Source organism: Ruditapes philippinarum, unplaced genomic scaffold (assembly GCF_026571515.1).
Source record: "Ruditapes philippinarum isolate M1 unplaced genomic scaffold, ASM2657151v2 ctg3875_1_1_1_1, whole genome shotgun sequence".
Taxonomy (NCBI): Eukaryota; Metazoa; Mollusca; class Bivalvia; order Venerida; family Veneridae; genus Ruditapes; species Ruditapes philippinarum.
The window spans coordinates 39,391-56,671 of NW_026855500.1; the positions used below are offsets into that span (position 1 = coordinate 39,391).

The 17,281-nt window shown below is 32.4% G+C and overlaps 1 protein-coding gene across 1 annotated transcript; it reads right to left on the reverse strand.

Annotated features, from left to right (window-relative positions):
• Nucleotides 1-6,917: 6,917 nt before the first annotated feature.
• On the reverse strand, nt 6,918-10,255 carry LOC132743553 (uncharacterized). The gene is made up of 2 exons (XM_060732083.1): nt 10,245-10,255; nt 6,918-9,904 (listed from the first exon to the last, which is right to left on the reverse strand). The coding sequence occupies exons 1-2, from the start codon at nt 10,253-10,255 to the stop codon at nt 7,147-7,149; spliced, it is 2,769 nt and encodes a 922-aa protein (XP_060588066.1). The 3' UTR covers nt 6,918-7,146.
• Nucleotides 10,256-17,281: the final 7,026 nt, after the last annotated feature.

A 17,281-nucleotide genomic window follows, 5' to 3' on the forward strand; every position in this document is an offset into this window, starting at 1 on the left:
GGAGGCTATGCATTAGGGGTATACTACCTTAAATAAAAGATGAAAACATACTTAAAATTTAAAGTTCCTTTTTTTAAAAGCTCAACTGGCTAACACCCGAAGTTCTTAATTTAGTTTTAACTTGTATTTATCACTTTTTAGTTACATTACTTGTATCGGGACTACTCTATTTCTATATTTAATGTAATTAATCAAAATTTATCTGTTTAATGTCGTCCATATTTAAAAGATATGCATTGAAGTGTTTTGGAAAGAGTGCATTTTGTCCAAGTGAAGTTAATTCATTATTCAAGTTGTAGACTTAACTAGCCAACATTTACAATCCGGCTTCCCAAACCAATCTCATGATTATCTGTCAGTTTAATCCAGTGTAAGGTCAAATGATTTTCAGAAAAATATCAAAATTTGAAGACGAAATTTACTCATTCTAGTATATCATCTGACTAGACTACTATAATTTAAGCTATCAAATGCCTTTGACGTTTGAAAACTATCGAAACATGATCTGTCCTGAAATCCTAAAAGTAAAGTATGTAAACTAGTAGGTAAGCAGATAAATAAATAAATACAGTTATTTAAATAAATAAATAAATAAATAAATAAATAAATAAATAAATAAATAAAATAAATAAATAATACGAATGATAACATGCAAGTCCAACGACAAACCAAAATATCGTTATCTTCTTTTCATTATATATAACCAAGCCAAGAATGGGGAATAGGAAGTCTAATTTTAAAGTTTTGAAGGGCATGTTTCGACGTAGAGCTTCGATTAAAATGTTTGAATTCAAATCTCGCGTTTACTTCCAAGTTTCTAAAAACTGATTATATCTTATATAAAACAGGTGAAGATCATGATAAGCTTATCAACTGATAACACCACTAAAAGATAAGCTATGGAAACATTATTTACTCAGAGCGTCACTGACTGAAATTTGTTCATTTTATCATTTCAGAGCTTTGATTTCAATTGTGAAACATCCTGTCCGATATTGTAAGCTTTAACAAGTCACCTCAAGTTTACCAAATTACTCATCTTGTATTTTATTATCTTTAAAAATAGGTCAAGGAGATCCCTTGAGATCAATTCAATCTAAATATTGAAGTTCCACATCCATTTTTTATGGAGTCTTTGAGAGAAGTCACGCAAATATAATAATGATACCGAATACCATATATAATATATGTATTTCTTAAACATTCCTTTGTTTTAGAACTGTTAAATGATAACATGATTAATTTTAAATCTTAATTTTGAATTTGAATAAAATGTCATATCATTGTCAGGCAACCCTTAGCCTTCTAGTAGGCGTCTGCATCTACCAGTGCAAACAGTGCATTCCAAGACCAGGCGTCAAAAATCATCGTCTGAGTTCTCCGATCAGTCATTGTTCTAAAATTTCCCCTCAAATTGATGAATGATTAATATTGATGAACATTGATACGTCCAAATTGAAAGAGGTATACGTTTTTTTTTTAAAAATATTTAGCATTTTTAGGGTTAAATGCATTAAAAAACTATTACACCGTGTATATGCAGTAACGCAGGAATGTGCAAATAACGCAGAAATTGTGCAAACGTAACGCAGAATTGTGCAATTTAGTGCACCCAATCAGCCAACTATGAATTCTCTGAATAATTTTTATGACGAAACAACGGAAGAAATTTCAGAAAACAATGACATAACTAATAATAGTGCCTGTGATAGTGAACACCTGTATGACATTTTGATGATGCTTTCCATGAAAATTTTTATTTTTTAAGATCATCCGTGAAAATGACGACCTGAGTGGAATATTGATGGCGATTTTAAGTTTCGTTACTATCTTTTAATGCAGTAATTAACTTACATATTACTTTATAATTTTTATATTCGGTATTCCTGAGACATTTTTCAATCTACTCGTGTTATATTACGCTTAATTTAGCAGATAGAACGTAATAAAGACCATTTTTACAAGGTAACGCCGAATTCGTGAATGAATCACTGAAGCAACGGTGGTTATCTCATTAAAAGTAGCTAACTCCTATTTTATCAGCTTGCCTCTTTTGTTGTACGACACTTGTAGTTTGACAAATGCCTTAGGTAAACAGAATATGAAAAAATAAAGTTTTAGATATGTTAAATGTACATATTTATTTGACGAAACACAAGAGTCACCTTCAAAACGGTAATTAGGTTGTCTTTCTCACGAATGATCTAAAGAAGTGAACACAATCCTGAAAAAAATTGTAATGCTGGCAAAGTTTAATGTCGTATCAGTCTTATGCGCTAATTCATTTCTTTTAATTCAATTTTGAATAAAGATTTTTGGTTTGTTTGCTTACTGTGTTATTCGTTGTGGCAATAGCGTTGCACAGATTCGGCGTTACTTTTACGATTACCTTCGTTACTGGATATGCACGGTGAATTATGGACGAGTGTGTCACGTCTTTATATGTGTCAAGAGTTATAATTTGTAAGTTTGTAACAAACAAACTAGAAAATAAATCATTTAAGAATTGAATTAAACTATTTATTTTAGTCTAGTAATTTTATATTGTTAGTTATGTCAGAATATGTGAAATATCAGATTGCTTCAAGTCATCAAACAGTGGTTGCTATGGATACAACTTATTCTTTTCAAGTGTTTATCTACCCCCACCCTACCTGATAATGAAAATGTAAATAGAATATTTTAGACCTATACAAATTCTCATGTGATTTGATAAAAAAAGATAAATTTTTAAGAGGAGAATTCCGCGAGTTTATCAATCAGCAATCTTAGTTAAGTGACACGTGATGCAACAGAATAATATAAATAATAATTATGACAAGGAAATGTGATTTCTTGGCCGTGTATGCAAAGAGGACATTGATTTATCAAGGTCACACATGATGATGCTTACAAAAAATCCGCCTTATATCAAAAAGTAAGAAAACAAAGAATACCAGTAGGTCATTTAATTAATCATTGTAAAATCTATAAAACCTTCAAATAATCTTAACCACTCAAAATTTAAATGTATCATTAATCAATACAAGCCTTAGATAGGTCTGTCATTCTATTCAAATTTTATAGCTAAACTAATAAACCTTTGATGATCGATTTTTACTAATCACTCTTATCTTAGTAAAATATAACCACTCAACCAGCTAGGCATGTAAACATGTTCCTTGCAACAACCGGAATACTGTTTGTTTGCTTCAGCTTCTTTATATTTTAACCCATTAATGCATGAGCATTTTGTGAAAAATGGCTGTTTTCATTGAAAACTCTCCCGTCAGTCACAAGTTCAAATTGCTATTAAACTATAAAAACTGCTTCAATACTAATCAAACTTGGCACAAATGTTGACTGGACCATTGCCTTTGTAACGACATGCTCAGTCTTAAATTTCCTGTTACCATGGCAGTGAGGTGATATCTCAAAATTGCCAAAAAAAAAAAAAAAAACTATTTTGCGTTGATTTTTTCCATCAAAATTGATTTCAAAGTGTTGCAACTTCTCAATGGATTGAGGCATATCCCCCTTCTGGCAACCCCCTGATGTATCTTTTGGATAGGGGGCGGCGCCGAAAAAAGTGATAACCTTTTTAAACAACAATTTTCAAAAAAAAGTGTTGTGGCCTAAATAAGGCTTTTTTTACCATTTGAGACAACAAAAAGGGGGGGGGGGGGGGGGGGGGTAAATAAGGCGTTAAAAGGCGTGTATATCGGGTAATGGGTTAAACCAGCGTTGATCATTTGACTCAAGTATAATATGTTGTCGTTTTCATGAATAACTATCCATTATAGCACAAAAATATTGAAAAAGTCTCATGCTTTTTGATCAGAGCTTTTTAAGATATGAATTCGTCTCCAAAATGTATGAAGTTGAATATATGTTTATATCTTGTATTGTATTTGTTCTCAAATAATATATGTTTAAACAATATGCGTTTGCATTTTCTAATTGATATACAGGTGGAAGGAATAAAAACTGTGCAAAACTTTGCACAATCTTAGAATATTACAGAAACATTGTAAAAGGAAAGAATAGAGATTATGTTTTCGAGTTATCTGGTCTCGAATTGTAAAATAATTTGCTTTATTCAAGGGCAGACAATTCACATTAAAGGTCAGTAAGGTCAACATATTTTCTGCCTTTCATATAGTCGTATTCCTTTGGAATGATTGTGCAAAATATCACGAAAAGAAGGAATCACAATGGTTAATGGATTTATTGTATATAATGGATTATGACAAAATTAAAGGATAAAATGAAAAAAAAACAACAACATAAGTTAATAGAAAATTCAACGTTTTCACAGTACTGTATTAATTTAGTTATTTGTAATTGACATGACTTGAAAAAAAAAATAGGCAGATATCGCTAAAGAGCTCGGTGACCCAAATCTTTCGAATTAAATGTTGTTGTTATCATATTTTTTATATTATGCTAAGTTTAAATAAATTCTGTTATACAGTTTTCATTTCGCCTTAATGCATTTGATATACATGTATATGTATATGAAATCTGAGCAGATAAATAAATTTTCTATTTTGAGATGAACTATTGATTAACGTGATCTAGCTCTAATACAAAGCTTTCACTTGTTAGTCTACATTTTTATGGTAATAGTTGATCTTTAATTTGGTATCCCTTTCGAAGCGTTTATATCCTTACACATATCTATTACACTCATCTTGCATACATAACTGAAAACTATATCTTTCATTTCATATCCTGTCATTTTGATATTAAATACAGATCAATGAATTCAAAACACATTTCAATCTAACAACGTTTAGATTTTTTGTTCAAACATATTTCCGAATGTGCAACAACCTATGTTTGAATGCTTAAAGCCTCGGTCTCACTTACTCCCGACAGAGCCCAGGACCATCCCGGTAAGTTACCGGGATGATCCGGGACGATCCGGGATGAAATTATTGTTGCGGTCACACTTACCCCGGCAGCACTATGGTAGTTCCCTACTAACCACCCAGGATGCGCTCCGGATCATCCAGGCAGAGCCCAGGTGAAGCTACGGATCATGCCGATGCTTCCCCTGTCATTCCCGGATGACGCCGGAAGAGCCCCGGTTGACCCAGGCAGAGCCCCGGTCGATCCAGGCAGAGCCCCGGCAGAGCCCAGGACGATCCAGGAAGAGCCCCGGTAGAACCCCGGTGGATTGAAAACGCCCGAAAATGATAACATTGATACATAATTTTTATTTAATATAATATCTATTGTTCCAGAATAGTAATTCATGATGATTTTCTGAAAAATCCTTATGCCATACTGGATAGAAGGGAAATGGGAAGGCTTTTAATAAGAACAAAAGCAATCATCGCAAATTGTCGTTATTCTTTTGAAATGAACCGGGGCTTTGCCGGGGCTCTACCGGGATCAACCGTAGCTCAACCTTTATCCTCCGGGACTCTGCCTATAGTTACCGGGGCTCTGTCGGTATATACCGGGGCTCTACCGTAACTCTACCGTAGCTCTACTGGCTATATCATACCCCTGATCATCCCCGGTTTGTGCCGGCAGAGCTACGGTGCTTTCCCGGTATAACACCGGTCGTTCCCGGCAGAGCTAAGGATGACGCCGGCAAAGCTATACCTTCCCGGATCATCCCGGACCACCCCGGTGATATTAAATATTTTATTCCATCCGGGGTCGAATGCCGGATGTTCCCGGATCATCCAGGACGTTGCCGGCAGAGTTACGGATGTACCCCGGTTGTTCCCGGTCGTACCCCGATCGTTCCCGGATCACCCCGGACGTCTACCGGGGCTCTGCCGGGATGTAAGTGAGACTGTAGCTTTAATATTGTCAAATATTTAAACAATCAATCTAACTACAGTAACTATAATTACTTTTTAATTAAACATATCCTTGTATGTTTTAAAGCACCAGTAAAGCAAAATGGCACATCAGGCATGTATTGGTGAAGCAATTGTCAGTGTTACTTCAGAATGTATGGTCAACAAATGTGTCATTTTCAGGTTATTTACAGTCACATTTCGGTTGCCCATATCTTCGACGCCCCTGATTAGTCGTTCGTTTCGTGTATAGCATTATCAATGGCGGCCTTGATTCTATTGCATGCTCTAAGTCGTTGGTCCTCGCCTTTTTACTGTCCAAAGACCATTATAACTGTTAGTGATGAAGCGGAGGATCGAGCCTGCAAGCCTACATTACTAATCCAGCGCGTTACCACGACAATTTCAGACTATTTTTGAAACTCATTAGAATTATCTTACGACCATGGTTTTCAAGCTACCCAGAAGCCTGCTGCATAATTTTCTCAAAGAATCTATCGCATGAAAATCAGAGAAAAAATGTATTTCAAAAAGGTTTTAATGAATAAGAATTACGTACACATGGATGATGTATTCACTTTATTTTTCTTTACAATACTAACAAAAGAATACATAAATGATATTCCATTATCAATTTATTTCAAACTTTTATTTTCTCATGTCAGGCAGGTTAAGTCAAATTATATCATTATATAAAGAAACTTAAAATGGTCTTACATTACTTGTTCGCCAAATCAGGACCCACTTTTATCACAAGTTGAAAGTTTATCACTAATAAACGAATCATTGAACACTTGAACACAGATAACATATTGATCCCATTGACCTATTCTTCTAACCGCTAAAACAGGTAGAAATACAGAAGGTTTTCTCAAATTTATCTATGCATTCCGATTAAAATATTTGATCAAATACAAAATATATGTAAGGATAATGCTGATATATGAAAAAGAAAACCCAAAACAACTCATCTGCAAAAATATATACAAAAATGATAAAAGGATAATACTATCAATCACACTTTCAGTAAGTACATATTTGCATATTGTAAAAAAGAGAGGAAACGAACAACAAAAAAGAAAAAAAATGTAAAAAGCTCGGTTTGATTAAGTCGTTGACGGTAGTGGTCATTGCAAGCTACCGTTCACTCCTCCTAGCACTGACTTAAGAATAAAACCCTATTTTATATGCATATTTATTATCTATCAAGATTTATAAAATCATAAGATATAATCTTAAAATTGAATCTTTCATTGACAAAAATAAGACAATGATAAAATGGTAAATCATCGCTCAATCTGAGATTGACATCAAATTATATATGATACCCAAATGTTTCAATGTTATCCTAAACCGAGCTTATTTCCGTCATATTGTCTGACGTTAAAGTAGTTGTTGAAATATCAGTTTTTGCTGTCATCATACTGGAAGAGCTTCCAAAACTGCTCGTATCTGAAATAAAATCATTCCTGGAAGATAAAAAAGAGTCATTTATATCATCATCCAGTGAGGGAAATACCTTGGAGAATTGCCTGGAATTACTTTTGTCATCTTTATCTGCCAGTACAAATATAAGGCTATCCTGAAACACCCTCGATCCTTCACGGCTTACTATATACACATCAGACTCTTGAGAATTGTCGTTCTCGTCATAATTGTTTCTTTTAAATAACGGGATATGAGGGGTCTGTTTCAATTCTTCAGTAACACTTTCATTGAAATGCACGTTTTCAGTTATATGTTCCGGTGTTGTGGAATCCCTTACTTGTGTTTCCTTCTGTGCTTCAGAACATGTATCTGTAGATGGAACAGGTAATTCAATATGCCTATATCTACGGTTTCTATTCTCAGAACATTGGTTATTAATTAGATTTAAATCAAATGGCTTTCCTAATATTTTGTAAATAGTTTCCATAATGTCTCTGTTCTGATTTTTGAAATCAACTGTGCATCCAACACGGAGGAATGCTTTTATTTGTAGATGGTCAACGTCAAATGAAGACAAATGGTCAAAATTTACAACAATTATGTTTTTATTTCTGTCCCTTTTGTAGTTGTGCCAACAAAATTTCCATTCGTTTTCTGTCCATGGTCGCATGCCGTCATCTTGTTCATGTACATAGAATTCAGAGAGGACAATAAGAAAATTGCATGATTCATTAATTGCTTTTATGACTTCAGAATTTCTTTCAGTTCCGAATGTGACGTCTTGTTCTGGTATAAATATTTTATATCCAGCGACTATAAGACTGTTTTTCAGTTTGTCAAAAACCCAGTTCGTCACACTCTCATTAGTTGTATCGAGGGATATGAAAACGTCATATTTATACCGTGGCAATATCTCGGCTCTTTTGCTTTGTTTCAAACGCACACATATAATTAGTAACTCATATCGGAATATGTATGCGAATATTCCAAAAACAATAAGGGAAAACGTTGTACCCACAACAATCCTGTTAAGAGTGTCCATGAAAGAAAAATGATCGTAAAAACAATCAATATCATTTGCCCGAAACAACAAAGCAGGTTTTATCTCTCCATTTGGTAATACGCAGTCAAACAGGTACTGCTCGTTTAAGCATTTTTTAGCATGTAACCATTCTTCAATCCATCGTGAGTCACAATCGCAAGATATTGTGAGGCCTGTCATTATTGTTGAACATACATTACGGTAGGCGAGGAAAACATTAGGTAGGTATCTAAGATTTGGATTATTTGATATGTCTAACGTTGCGTTTTCAAGAGCTTTTGCAGTATCATTATCTATTTCTAGAATATTATTATTTGATACGTTTAACATTGTTATATTAGACAAATGCTTTAAATCTGAGATACTTCTTATGTTGTGCCCAGAAAAATCCAATGAAATATATTCAGAATAATTAGACTTTGGAAGTGTTGGTATAGAACCAAATTTTCGGCCTTTATCATATGTACAGTTCACAAACAAAGTATTACTATGTGGTTTGTCAGTACAGTTACACTGCGGCGTCTGACAGCCAAAATCAGCAGATATATTACAGATAAATCTTTCCGGATTTACATCAACAATGATTTTGCCCCTAAGATCGTCAGGTCCAGCACACGGTAAAGCCATAAATCCTGGCCATAGGCTATTTCTGAGATCGTAAGCTAACGTCATGTATTTTTCGACCTTGCAATCACATGTAATAGGAATTTTATGTAAATCATACTGGACTCGAAGGAAATGTCCTAATTGTGCATACTCGTCTAGATGGTACAAAGTTTTAAAATCTGGAAAAGCGGTGAATCTGTTTTCTGCAAAATCCATTCTCCCTGGACCGTATACTTTCGTCATATTTAATGCAAAGTTTAACTCATTGACTAGCTTTGTCATGTTGTTTAAGCGGAAACTGATGTAACAAAATGGATATAAAGTAAGTGTGTTAGAGACGTCTAGTGCTTTAATATTGTTATGACTGAAGTCAGCACGAAACAAATACAAATTTCTGGCGGTAAGAACACCAGGATCTAATCTATGTATTTTGTTGAATGAGAAGTCAACAAATCTTAAATTAGAAAGAGTTGTAAATGACGAGTTAGATACATAGGTTAACTTATTATTACTTATCTTAAGTTCATCCAGTCTTTTGAGGCAACTAAAATCTATAAGTCTTTCTATTTTGTTATAGCTGAAATCTATTTTTACAATGCTTCCCCAAATAGCTTTTAAACCCTCGAATTCTTCAGAAAATCTTCCTTTGATCGTTATGTTAGTGTTCCAGTTGCAAATATTACTTGGCAATTCTGTCATTTTAGAGTGTCTGTGTTTTATTTCATACACACCATGATCCGGAGTTTTTTCTATTTGTTTGGACAAAACTAAACTTGTGCCTAGCACTGATACATACTCTATAAACAGCTGCTTTTCCGTTCCTTCCCATATTGCACAAGAATGACACGGGCAACAGTTATCAGATCCTTTCTTTGCAATTATCGTAGGTGTCGAACGTGTGCATTCAAATTGACACAGTAGATCATTTCTTGGTTTTGGTATCCATGATGGTTGCCATTTTTCGTAGGTTGAATCACACGGCTGCGACAAAGTTGGAGCTTGCACAACTACGATAATAGTCAGTATAATCCTGAAAACAACAAATGCAGTCTACTTATAAATGTTAGGATTCCGATAAAAAAATTAATTTCGTTTTAAAGCAAACAAATGCTGAAATATATCAAAAATCTTTATCTTAAACGATAATAGTAAGAGTGTTTTGGTCTGATCGATCCTTAACTCTATTTAGGATAATTATAAGTTTTTCTTGATATGTAACATACAATACAACATATAGATACAGGTTTTTATACAATTTTGTATTTCGAACGGTATTCATCATAATTTTAAAGTATAAGTGAACGTTGATATATACAAAAACGTTCCAGTATAGGTTTTAATTTCTAAAAGCCAAAAAATCAACCACTTACTCTGTATTCATCATGCAATAATTAAGTACATAGTATTTGTTGTCCTAAAATCCATATTTTGTCTTTAGATCAGATCAATGACCTTTCCAAAACTAATAAAATATTTGGACTGTTCAACTAAGTCTGTTTATGTAAGATATGAGAGTGAGAAAATAAATGCCGGACTGATAAAGGGTGGAGTTTGAAATAGGTCATTCGTCTCAGATAAGACTTACACGGAGTTTAAATCAATCAGGTAAAAGAAATATTCATGAAAAATATATAATGCATGCTTGTAATAAATAGTATTGATGTAAGTTATACTTTTATTGCTAAGCAGTGTCATTTCAAGTGATCCATAAGTACCCGAATAAACGCAGATAAATCAGTTTTACAATATACTACATTTAAGTGATTGATACGACAGTCATACATTTTGATAGTTTAGAATAAACTGCGTAATTTGCTGATCAGGATATCTTCATAGAGATAAACTCTATTTTATATGTTAAAACGTTTCAATTTTAACTTTCGCTTTTTCAGCAAAAAAGCGTACGATATCATCACTGATATTTGAAACAAGAAGCAAAAGTAAAACTGGTTAGCTTGCAAACGTTATGTCTAAGTTTTCAATATAATTTATTTAAAAATGTTAGCAATGCTTGCATAAAAATGACACAATGATTTCTTGCAGCCAAGAAAAACAAACAACATTTTGTAAAAAATTAAAATATAAGTATATTGATATTGATGTTCCTTCAAAGTATGACAACTTCAATTTTACAGTATTTATTAATGTGTCCCAATTACTTCTTTTTACGTTTGATCTGTTTACGTTTGATCAATTTTGGGAGAAATATTAAAAACACCACATAAAAAATATTGCAAATAGATTTAAAAAGATAATGGATAGTATAAAATCAACAAACTACTTCAAAACTTTTTATCTTAAATTTAATGCAAACAGATATGGTGAAAATATATCTACTTATAACACTTTATTAATCGGCCCTGGTTTCAAAAACGAAAAAAGTTTGTATAACTTCAGATAGACCTAAAAGTAGTTTATAACTCCACCAACTACTTAAATGTCTGAAAGTGTGGGACAATCAGAACATCTCGGCTATCAAAAGTAATCTTATTCTAAGTTAGACTAAAAGGGTTGAACAGATGGGATTGAGTTTGGGGTCTGAAATCACATTTTAACTTCACATACAAATATATCAATAATTTCGTTGCAGTTCATTTTTACTCTTAATGTAAATTGTTAATTTAAGAAATAATATCTGTCTAAGCGGTATCTATCGGCTATTTTACACCGGTTTGGAGTTTTGATGTGTAGAAATTAACCAGGTAGGGCGTAGGCCTGAGTGGTTATTTTTTTTATTCTAACACTCCAAGTGTTTGTGAATGAAAAAACCGGTATTAAACTACCGATAAACACTGGTTAGGGACTACTTGTATATGCGGCTGTTTTGTTTTATAGTTTACAAGGGCTTATAATGCAACAATAAAAAGCATTTTTATTTATATTTTTAGTTATTATAATGTTTTCTTTTCATACAATACCGAAATAATATCTAACATACACTAACGCCACATATTTGATTCATATCAGTTAATAGATATTTTGACAAAACGGCGCCAATCCGTAAACAGCGTAATGACGTCATCATAAGTTAACATTTCATTCATAAACAAGCTGACGTTATTTCATATATACAAGAATGATAAATAGGGCACTGATGTAAACACAATACGACGTAAGTTTTTATTGTTGAAAACTTGATAAAAAACGTTTTTTTCTTATTATTTCTATTGCTTAATAATTTTTAAATCTTCGCAACAGCAGGGTGCGAAACTCGAACAGAGTTATACGAAAATCGGCACCGGAAGTTATTTCCGCTTGAAAAATAACATAAGGGATATTCCTTATTTTATCGTGCTAGAATCGAAATAACATCGGCCTGAGAGGTGTATATCGGCTATTTAACACCGGTTTTGTTGTTTTGATGCGAAAAAAATTAACCTACCAGGCCTACGGCCTTCGTGGTCGATTCATACGCATCAAAACTCCAAACCGGTGTTAAATAGCCGATATACTCCTCTCAGGCTGATGCTATTTCTTAAGCATCAAAACGACAAAACCGGTGTTAAATAGCCGAAAAACACCGCTCAGACCGATATTATTTCGACTTTAACAAGATTAAATAAGGAAGATCATTAATTTTATTATTTTTCAAGCGAAATTACATCCGGTGCCGATTTTAGTATAACGCTGTTCGTTTTCTCACCCTACTGTTGCTAAGATAAAAATTTTATTAAACAAAGGAAATAATAATAAAAAAGTAACTTTATCATGTTTTCAAAAATAAAAACTTACGTCTTAGAATGGATTGTATTGTGTTTACATCATTGCCCAATTTATCTGTTCAAGGTATTATTAAACGACTTTTTCATTAGTAATTTAAACTGAAACAGCAGGGTGTCAAAAATAAATTTTATTACCAATGTATTGTATTACATAATATTACACAATTGGTATTCCTTTGTGGTTTGGCAAGGCAGTAAGTGTCAAATAGATTGGCACGTGACCGGTTGTTATTTGCCAGGTAATTTAAAATATCATTCAACCGGGACGTTATAGTTATAGACATAGTTAATCACTTAATATTATGAAAATCGTAATTTAAGTTACTTATATTTATACCAATCATATCAATGTTTATTAATTTTGTGAAATGAGAAACAGTGTACGTGACGTGCATTTTCATGTGTTACGAGGAACCGGATAAAATGTGTGTTATTTCACCACCCATCTTAACTTCTCAAGAGTTTGAAAAATTATTTAAATATTTTTATGTGACCTAAAACAATTTTGCTTGGCATCACAGTCAAATCGGATAAAGGATAAAATTAGGTAATCTGAAAACTAAAAATGCATTATCATGTGTTCTGACTTATTTTCAGAATGATAATTAACCTCGATTTTATATATAATATTATAAAATTTCTTTGGCTTTTTATATGGAGGATTTCAACAACAATTAAACTGACTTCTTTATTTGCTTATATATATATATATATTTCCACAACAATTATCTCAATGTCAGGGCCGTGATCGTTAAGAGGAATTCTTAAACAATGTCTTCTCCATGCCTGTTTATGACAATCTTGGCCACAAAGCTATAAAGGTATCTTTTGTGTTTCTATTATATGATTTTCAACCTTAAACGTACTCGTAATTTCTATTACATTTCTATGTAGGGCGATGCTCTTTTTGCCCTACACAGCTTGCGCATGCGCGGTAAAATACTACTTCCTGTCATACTTTTCATAACAACGGTTCGCGTTGTAAAAAGGTCTATATAATCGAGGGAGAAAACATAACAGCCGCATATACAAGTAGTCCCTAACCAGTGTATATTGGCAGTTTAACACCTGTTTTTTCTTTTTTGTGACAAAATCACGAGGAGTGTTAGAAATTTATATACTAAATGTTGAAGGATAACTTCAACAAATAAAGTTTAAGCAACACGAAATTTGAGCAAAGGAAGTTTATAAACTAGAACGTTTGTTTGTGTAATAAATCCAAAGATTTATAAAAAAAACATGTACACAGGGAAATACTGAAAAGCACTGAAAATCTATCCAAACAAATCGTATTTTTGTTACAATTGACAGAATAATCATAGCTAAGATTCAACAATCTTGAAAAATGGAATCCTGTAAAATGTACTTGTTCCTGAATGAACATGTCGTGTTTCGGAAAAGGAACTTAGAAACACCAATATCTTCGCAGTCTGTAGGCAATTACATCATATAAATACTTGATTAATATATATATAATAAAAACCAATCATGAACATTATAAAAATAATATCAATTAAACACATCATTTATCATTTTCACCACGTACTGAACATCTTAAACTGAGGTTACCTGATAAGATCGAGATTCTTTGTGTATTTTTCGATATTTTCACGTGCATGAGTAAACGTACAGGAACGTGAACGTTATTGATAGTCTCGTTATCTAGGACATAAGTTATAACTTATCAATTTCTTGTGTAAAATATAATGTTCAGTAATAGTTATAGAATATATACGAGGACTTTACCGACTGGTATCAGCGCATGGGGCGACAACAAGGGTCAATCATAGGAAATTAATCGAGACGGAACGTCGAGATTAATTTCCATGATTGACCCTTTTGTCGCCCCATGCGCTGATACCAGCCGGTGAAGTCCGAGTATTTATTCTGTAACTGTTTTATCGCATGACCATCACGACTTTTTTCTTCTCTCATAATATTTGCTTTATTTAAACATATAAATATTTTAAGAAATACTCACAGAAATACACCCATTCTCTAGATGCCGTTGAAGGAACTGGACATAAATAACCATTTCACGAGGTAAGTTGATGCATTTTTTCTAAATGCGAAATAATAATCATCTTTCCAGCTCATTTTCAAATAATATAATTTAGGAAATATTGTCGATAAGTATCCCGGTGTATATTTCAGAGGTATATCTTGTACGCGTATTTTTTTAACTAACGACAATGTTGTGATTTTTACTTAAAGGCACATTGTGCCTCAGAAATCCTTTTTTATTAAATTCTTTAAAAATGTAAAACACATGTTAAATAATGTTTTAATAATGAATTTAGAACATGTAAGATATTTAACAGCTGAAGAAAGTAGTGCTGAATATTCAGTAATGTGTCGTAAAGATAGCAAATTGTAAACAAATAGTATTTTGACTTCCATACAAAATACTAATTCATTATAATTATATTATACCAATTGCCAGCAAAGCAAAATATGCAAAGATAGTTCATTGATATGGCAAATACGTATTTTTTGTGGAACTTGAAACAAGACACCAAATATTTAAAATTTTGAGAAATAAAAATGATAGCATTTCTGACGCATAATGTGCCTTTAACACTACTTTATGTTCATATACGTGTAGTGATTTACTGAATGGCTTACTGGTCAGAATCTCCTGTAAAACGAAGGCATTGTTTAAAGTAAAAAAAAATGAATATATTGATCATTGTTTCAGATTTGTCCTGAGGTCAGGATGCATAAATATGGCGATTACTTTTTACTGGAGTCAACATCTTTATCATAACTGCATTTTCAGATTTTGAAAAAAAAGAAGATCGAGATGATATATAAATATTTTTTTTAAAAAGTCTGTAAACTGTGTAATGTTTTGTTTTGCTCTTTTTCAGGTATGTCACTTTATTATTTGAAATAAAATAATAAACTGGGCATGCGCGAGAAAGTGTACTGATACCTCATTTAGAGCACCCCAAAGCGTACTGATACCTCATTTAGAGCACCCCAAAGTTTTCCAATACTGAAATTTAGAGAACGCCGATCTTCAAAGGCAAGTTGTGGCGGTCATGCGATAACTAGAAATAGTAATGAGATCTAAATGTAGAGTAGAATGTTTTGTTGAAGGAATTTTAGTTGAACACAACTTGAATATCTTACCAATTTTGCTAGAAAATTCAAGAACTATCCTGTGCACTTTTTTTATTTTATAACACGAGAACTATCCTTTACATTTTATTTCAGAACTATCCTTTTGGCAATGTTAGACAGATGTATGATCGGATCGGATGACCATAACATAGGTCTGGTAACTTAGACAACCATTCTATCAGATACTCAGGAGCATTATCTATTTTTATATAAAAAAACAAAACTTGTTGAATCGAACTTGTTGAAGTCAATACAACAGAAAAAATCCTTTTTTATTTGTCAACAAGATTATTTTTAACATCTATTTTGTATTCTTTGCATCTTTTGCAAGTCATATTCAACCATATTCAAATTTTGTTCGAGTGGTATGAAAATAAATATTGCATATGTGGCGGTAGCCACGAATGCAATATGATAATTTTCATATCACTAGATGAAAAATAATCCCGTATTAAGAGAAAAATAACTTTTCTGCTTATTATGTCCCTTTTTCTCTTTTTATCCGGGTTGGCAGAAGACAATATTGAATACAGTAAACCGGAACGCACGCGGTCCGTGATCGTATCAGATATAGAGTGAAACGAATAAACTATTTGGTTTTGATATTTTGTTGTAAGTTTTGACACTATAAATTATAATCACATCAGCTTGACACATGGTTAGAGCTATATCAGCCTACACATTAACTAACATTAAAATACGATCCCGGAGAATAAGTATGCTGCATCACGAGCTTTTTCTCAAACACTATTGTAACACGTGACAATGTTGAATAAGCATTCGTTCCTTTACTGTATATATCAGCTACTGCTTTAGTAATAGAGTATATATGCAAAGATAAATAAAAACAATTCATTGCGATTTTGTCAATTCCCTTTTCAAAATTAAGAGGTTAGTAATATTGCATTTACACATTAAATCTAAGTGGACCAGTATTTACCGTTTACTTCATTTGACAATCTTGAGGCAAGTGACTTTAAATCAATTATAAATTGAATTCGTCTCAACAACGACAAATTCTTTTGTTTTGAAAATAACTTTATTTCCATTTATTCATTTCTGTAACGAGCCTCAGAACGATTCATTTTATTTGAAAAGATCTTCTTTTCCAAAACACAAGTTGACTGGATCACGAGCACCTGCTTCCAGAATTTAGCAGATTTATTAATTGGCAAAAAGAGTCACATTTATATACATGTACATTATATAGCAGCACAATTTTTAAATTCCAAAAACTATTTTGTTATTTGTGGATATTTTCTTTTAGATTCTTACATTATTGGAATGTTTTTTAAATTAACATAATGAAAATATAATGTATAAGCTGATTTTCATTTTTTGATTTAAAAAAAGAATACCCGCCTATTTTTAACTATATTTTCAATAGCTTTCTAATACAGAGTTTTATCCTTTACCAAGAAAAAAATTGAAAATTATTTTTTTTTTATGTGTAAATGATAATTTAACTTTTTATTTCCTCCAGAATTGAAGAGAACTTTCAAATGATATTAAATATACATTGTTTCATGAAAAATAACTGTGTAATTATTTATATAAAA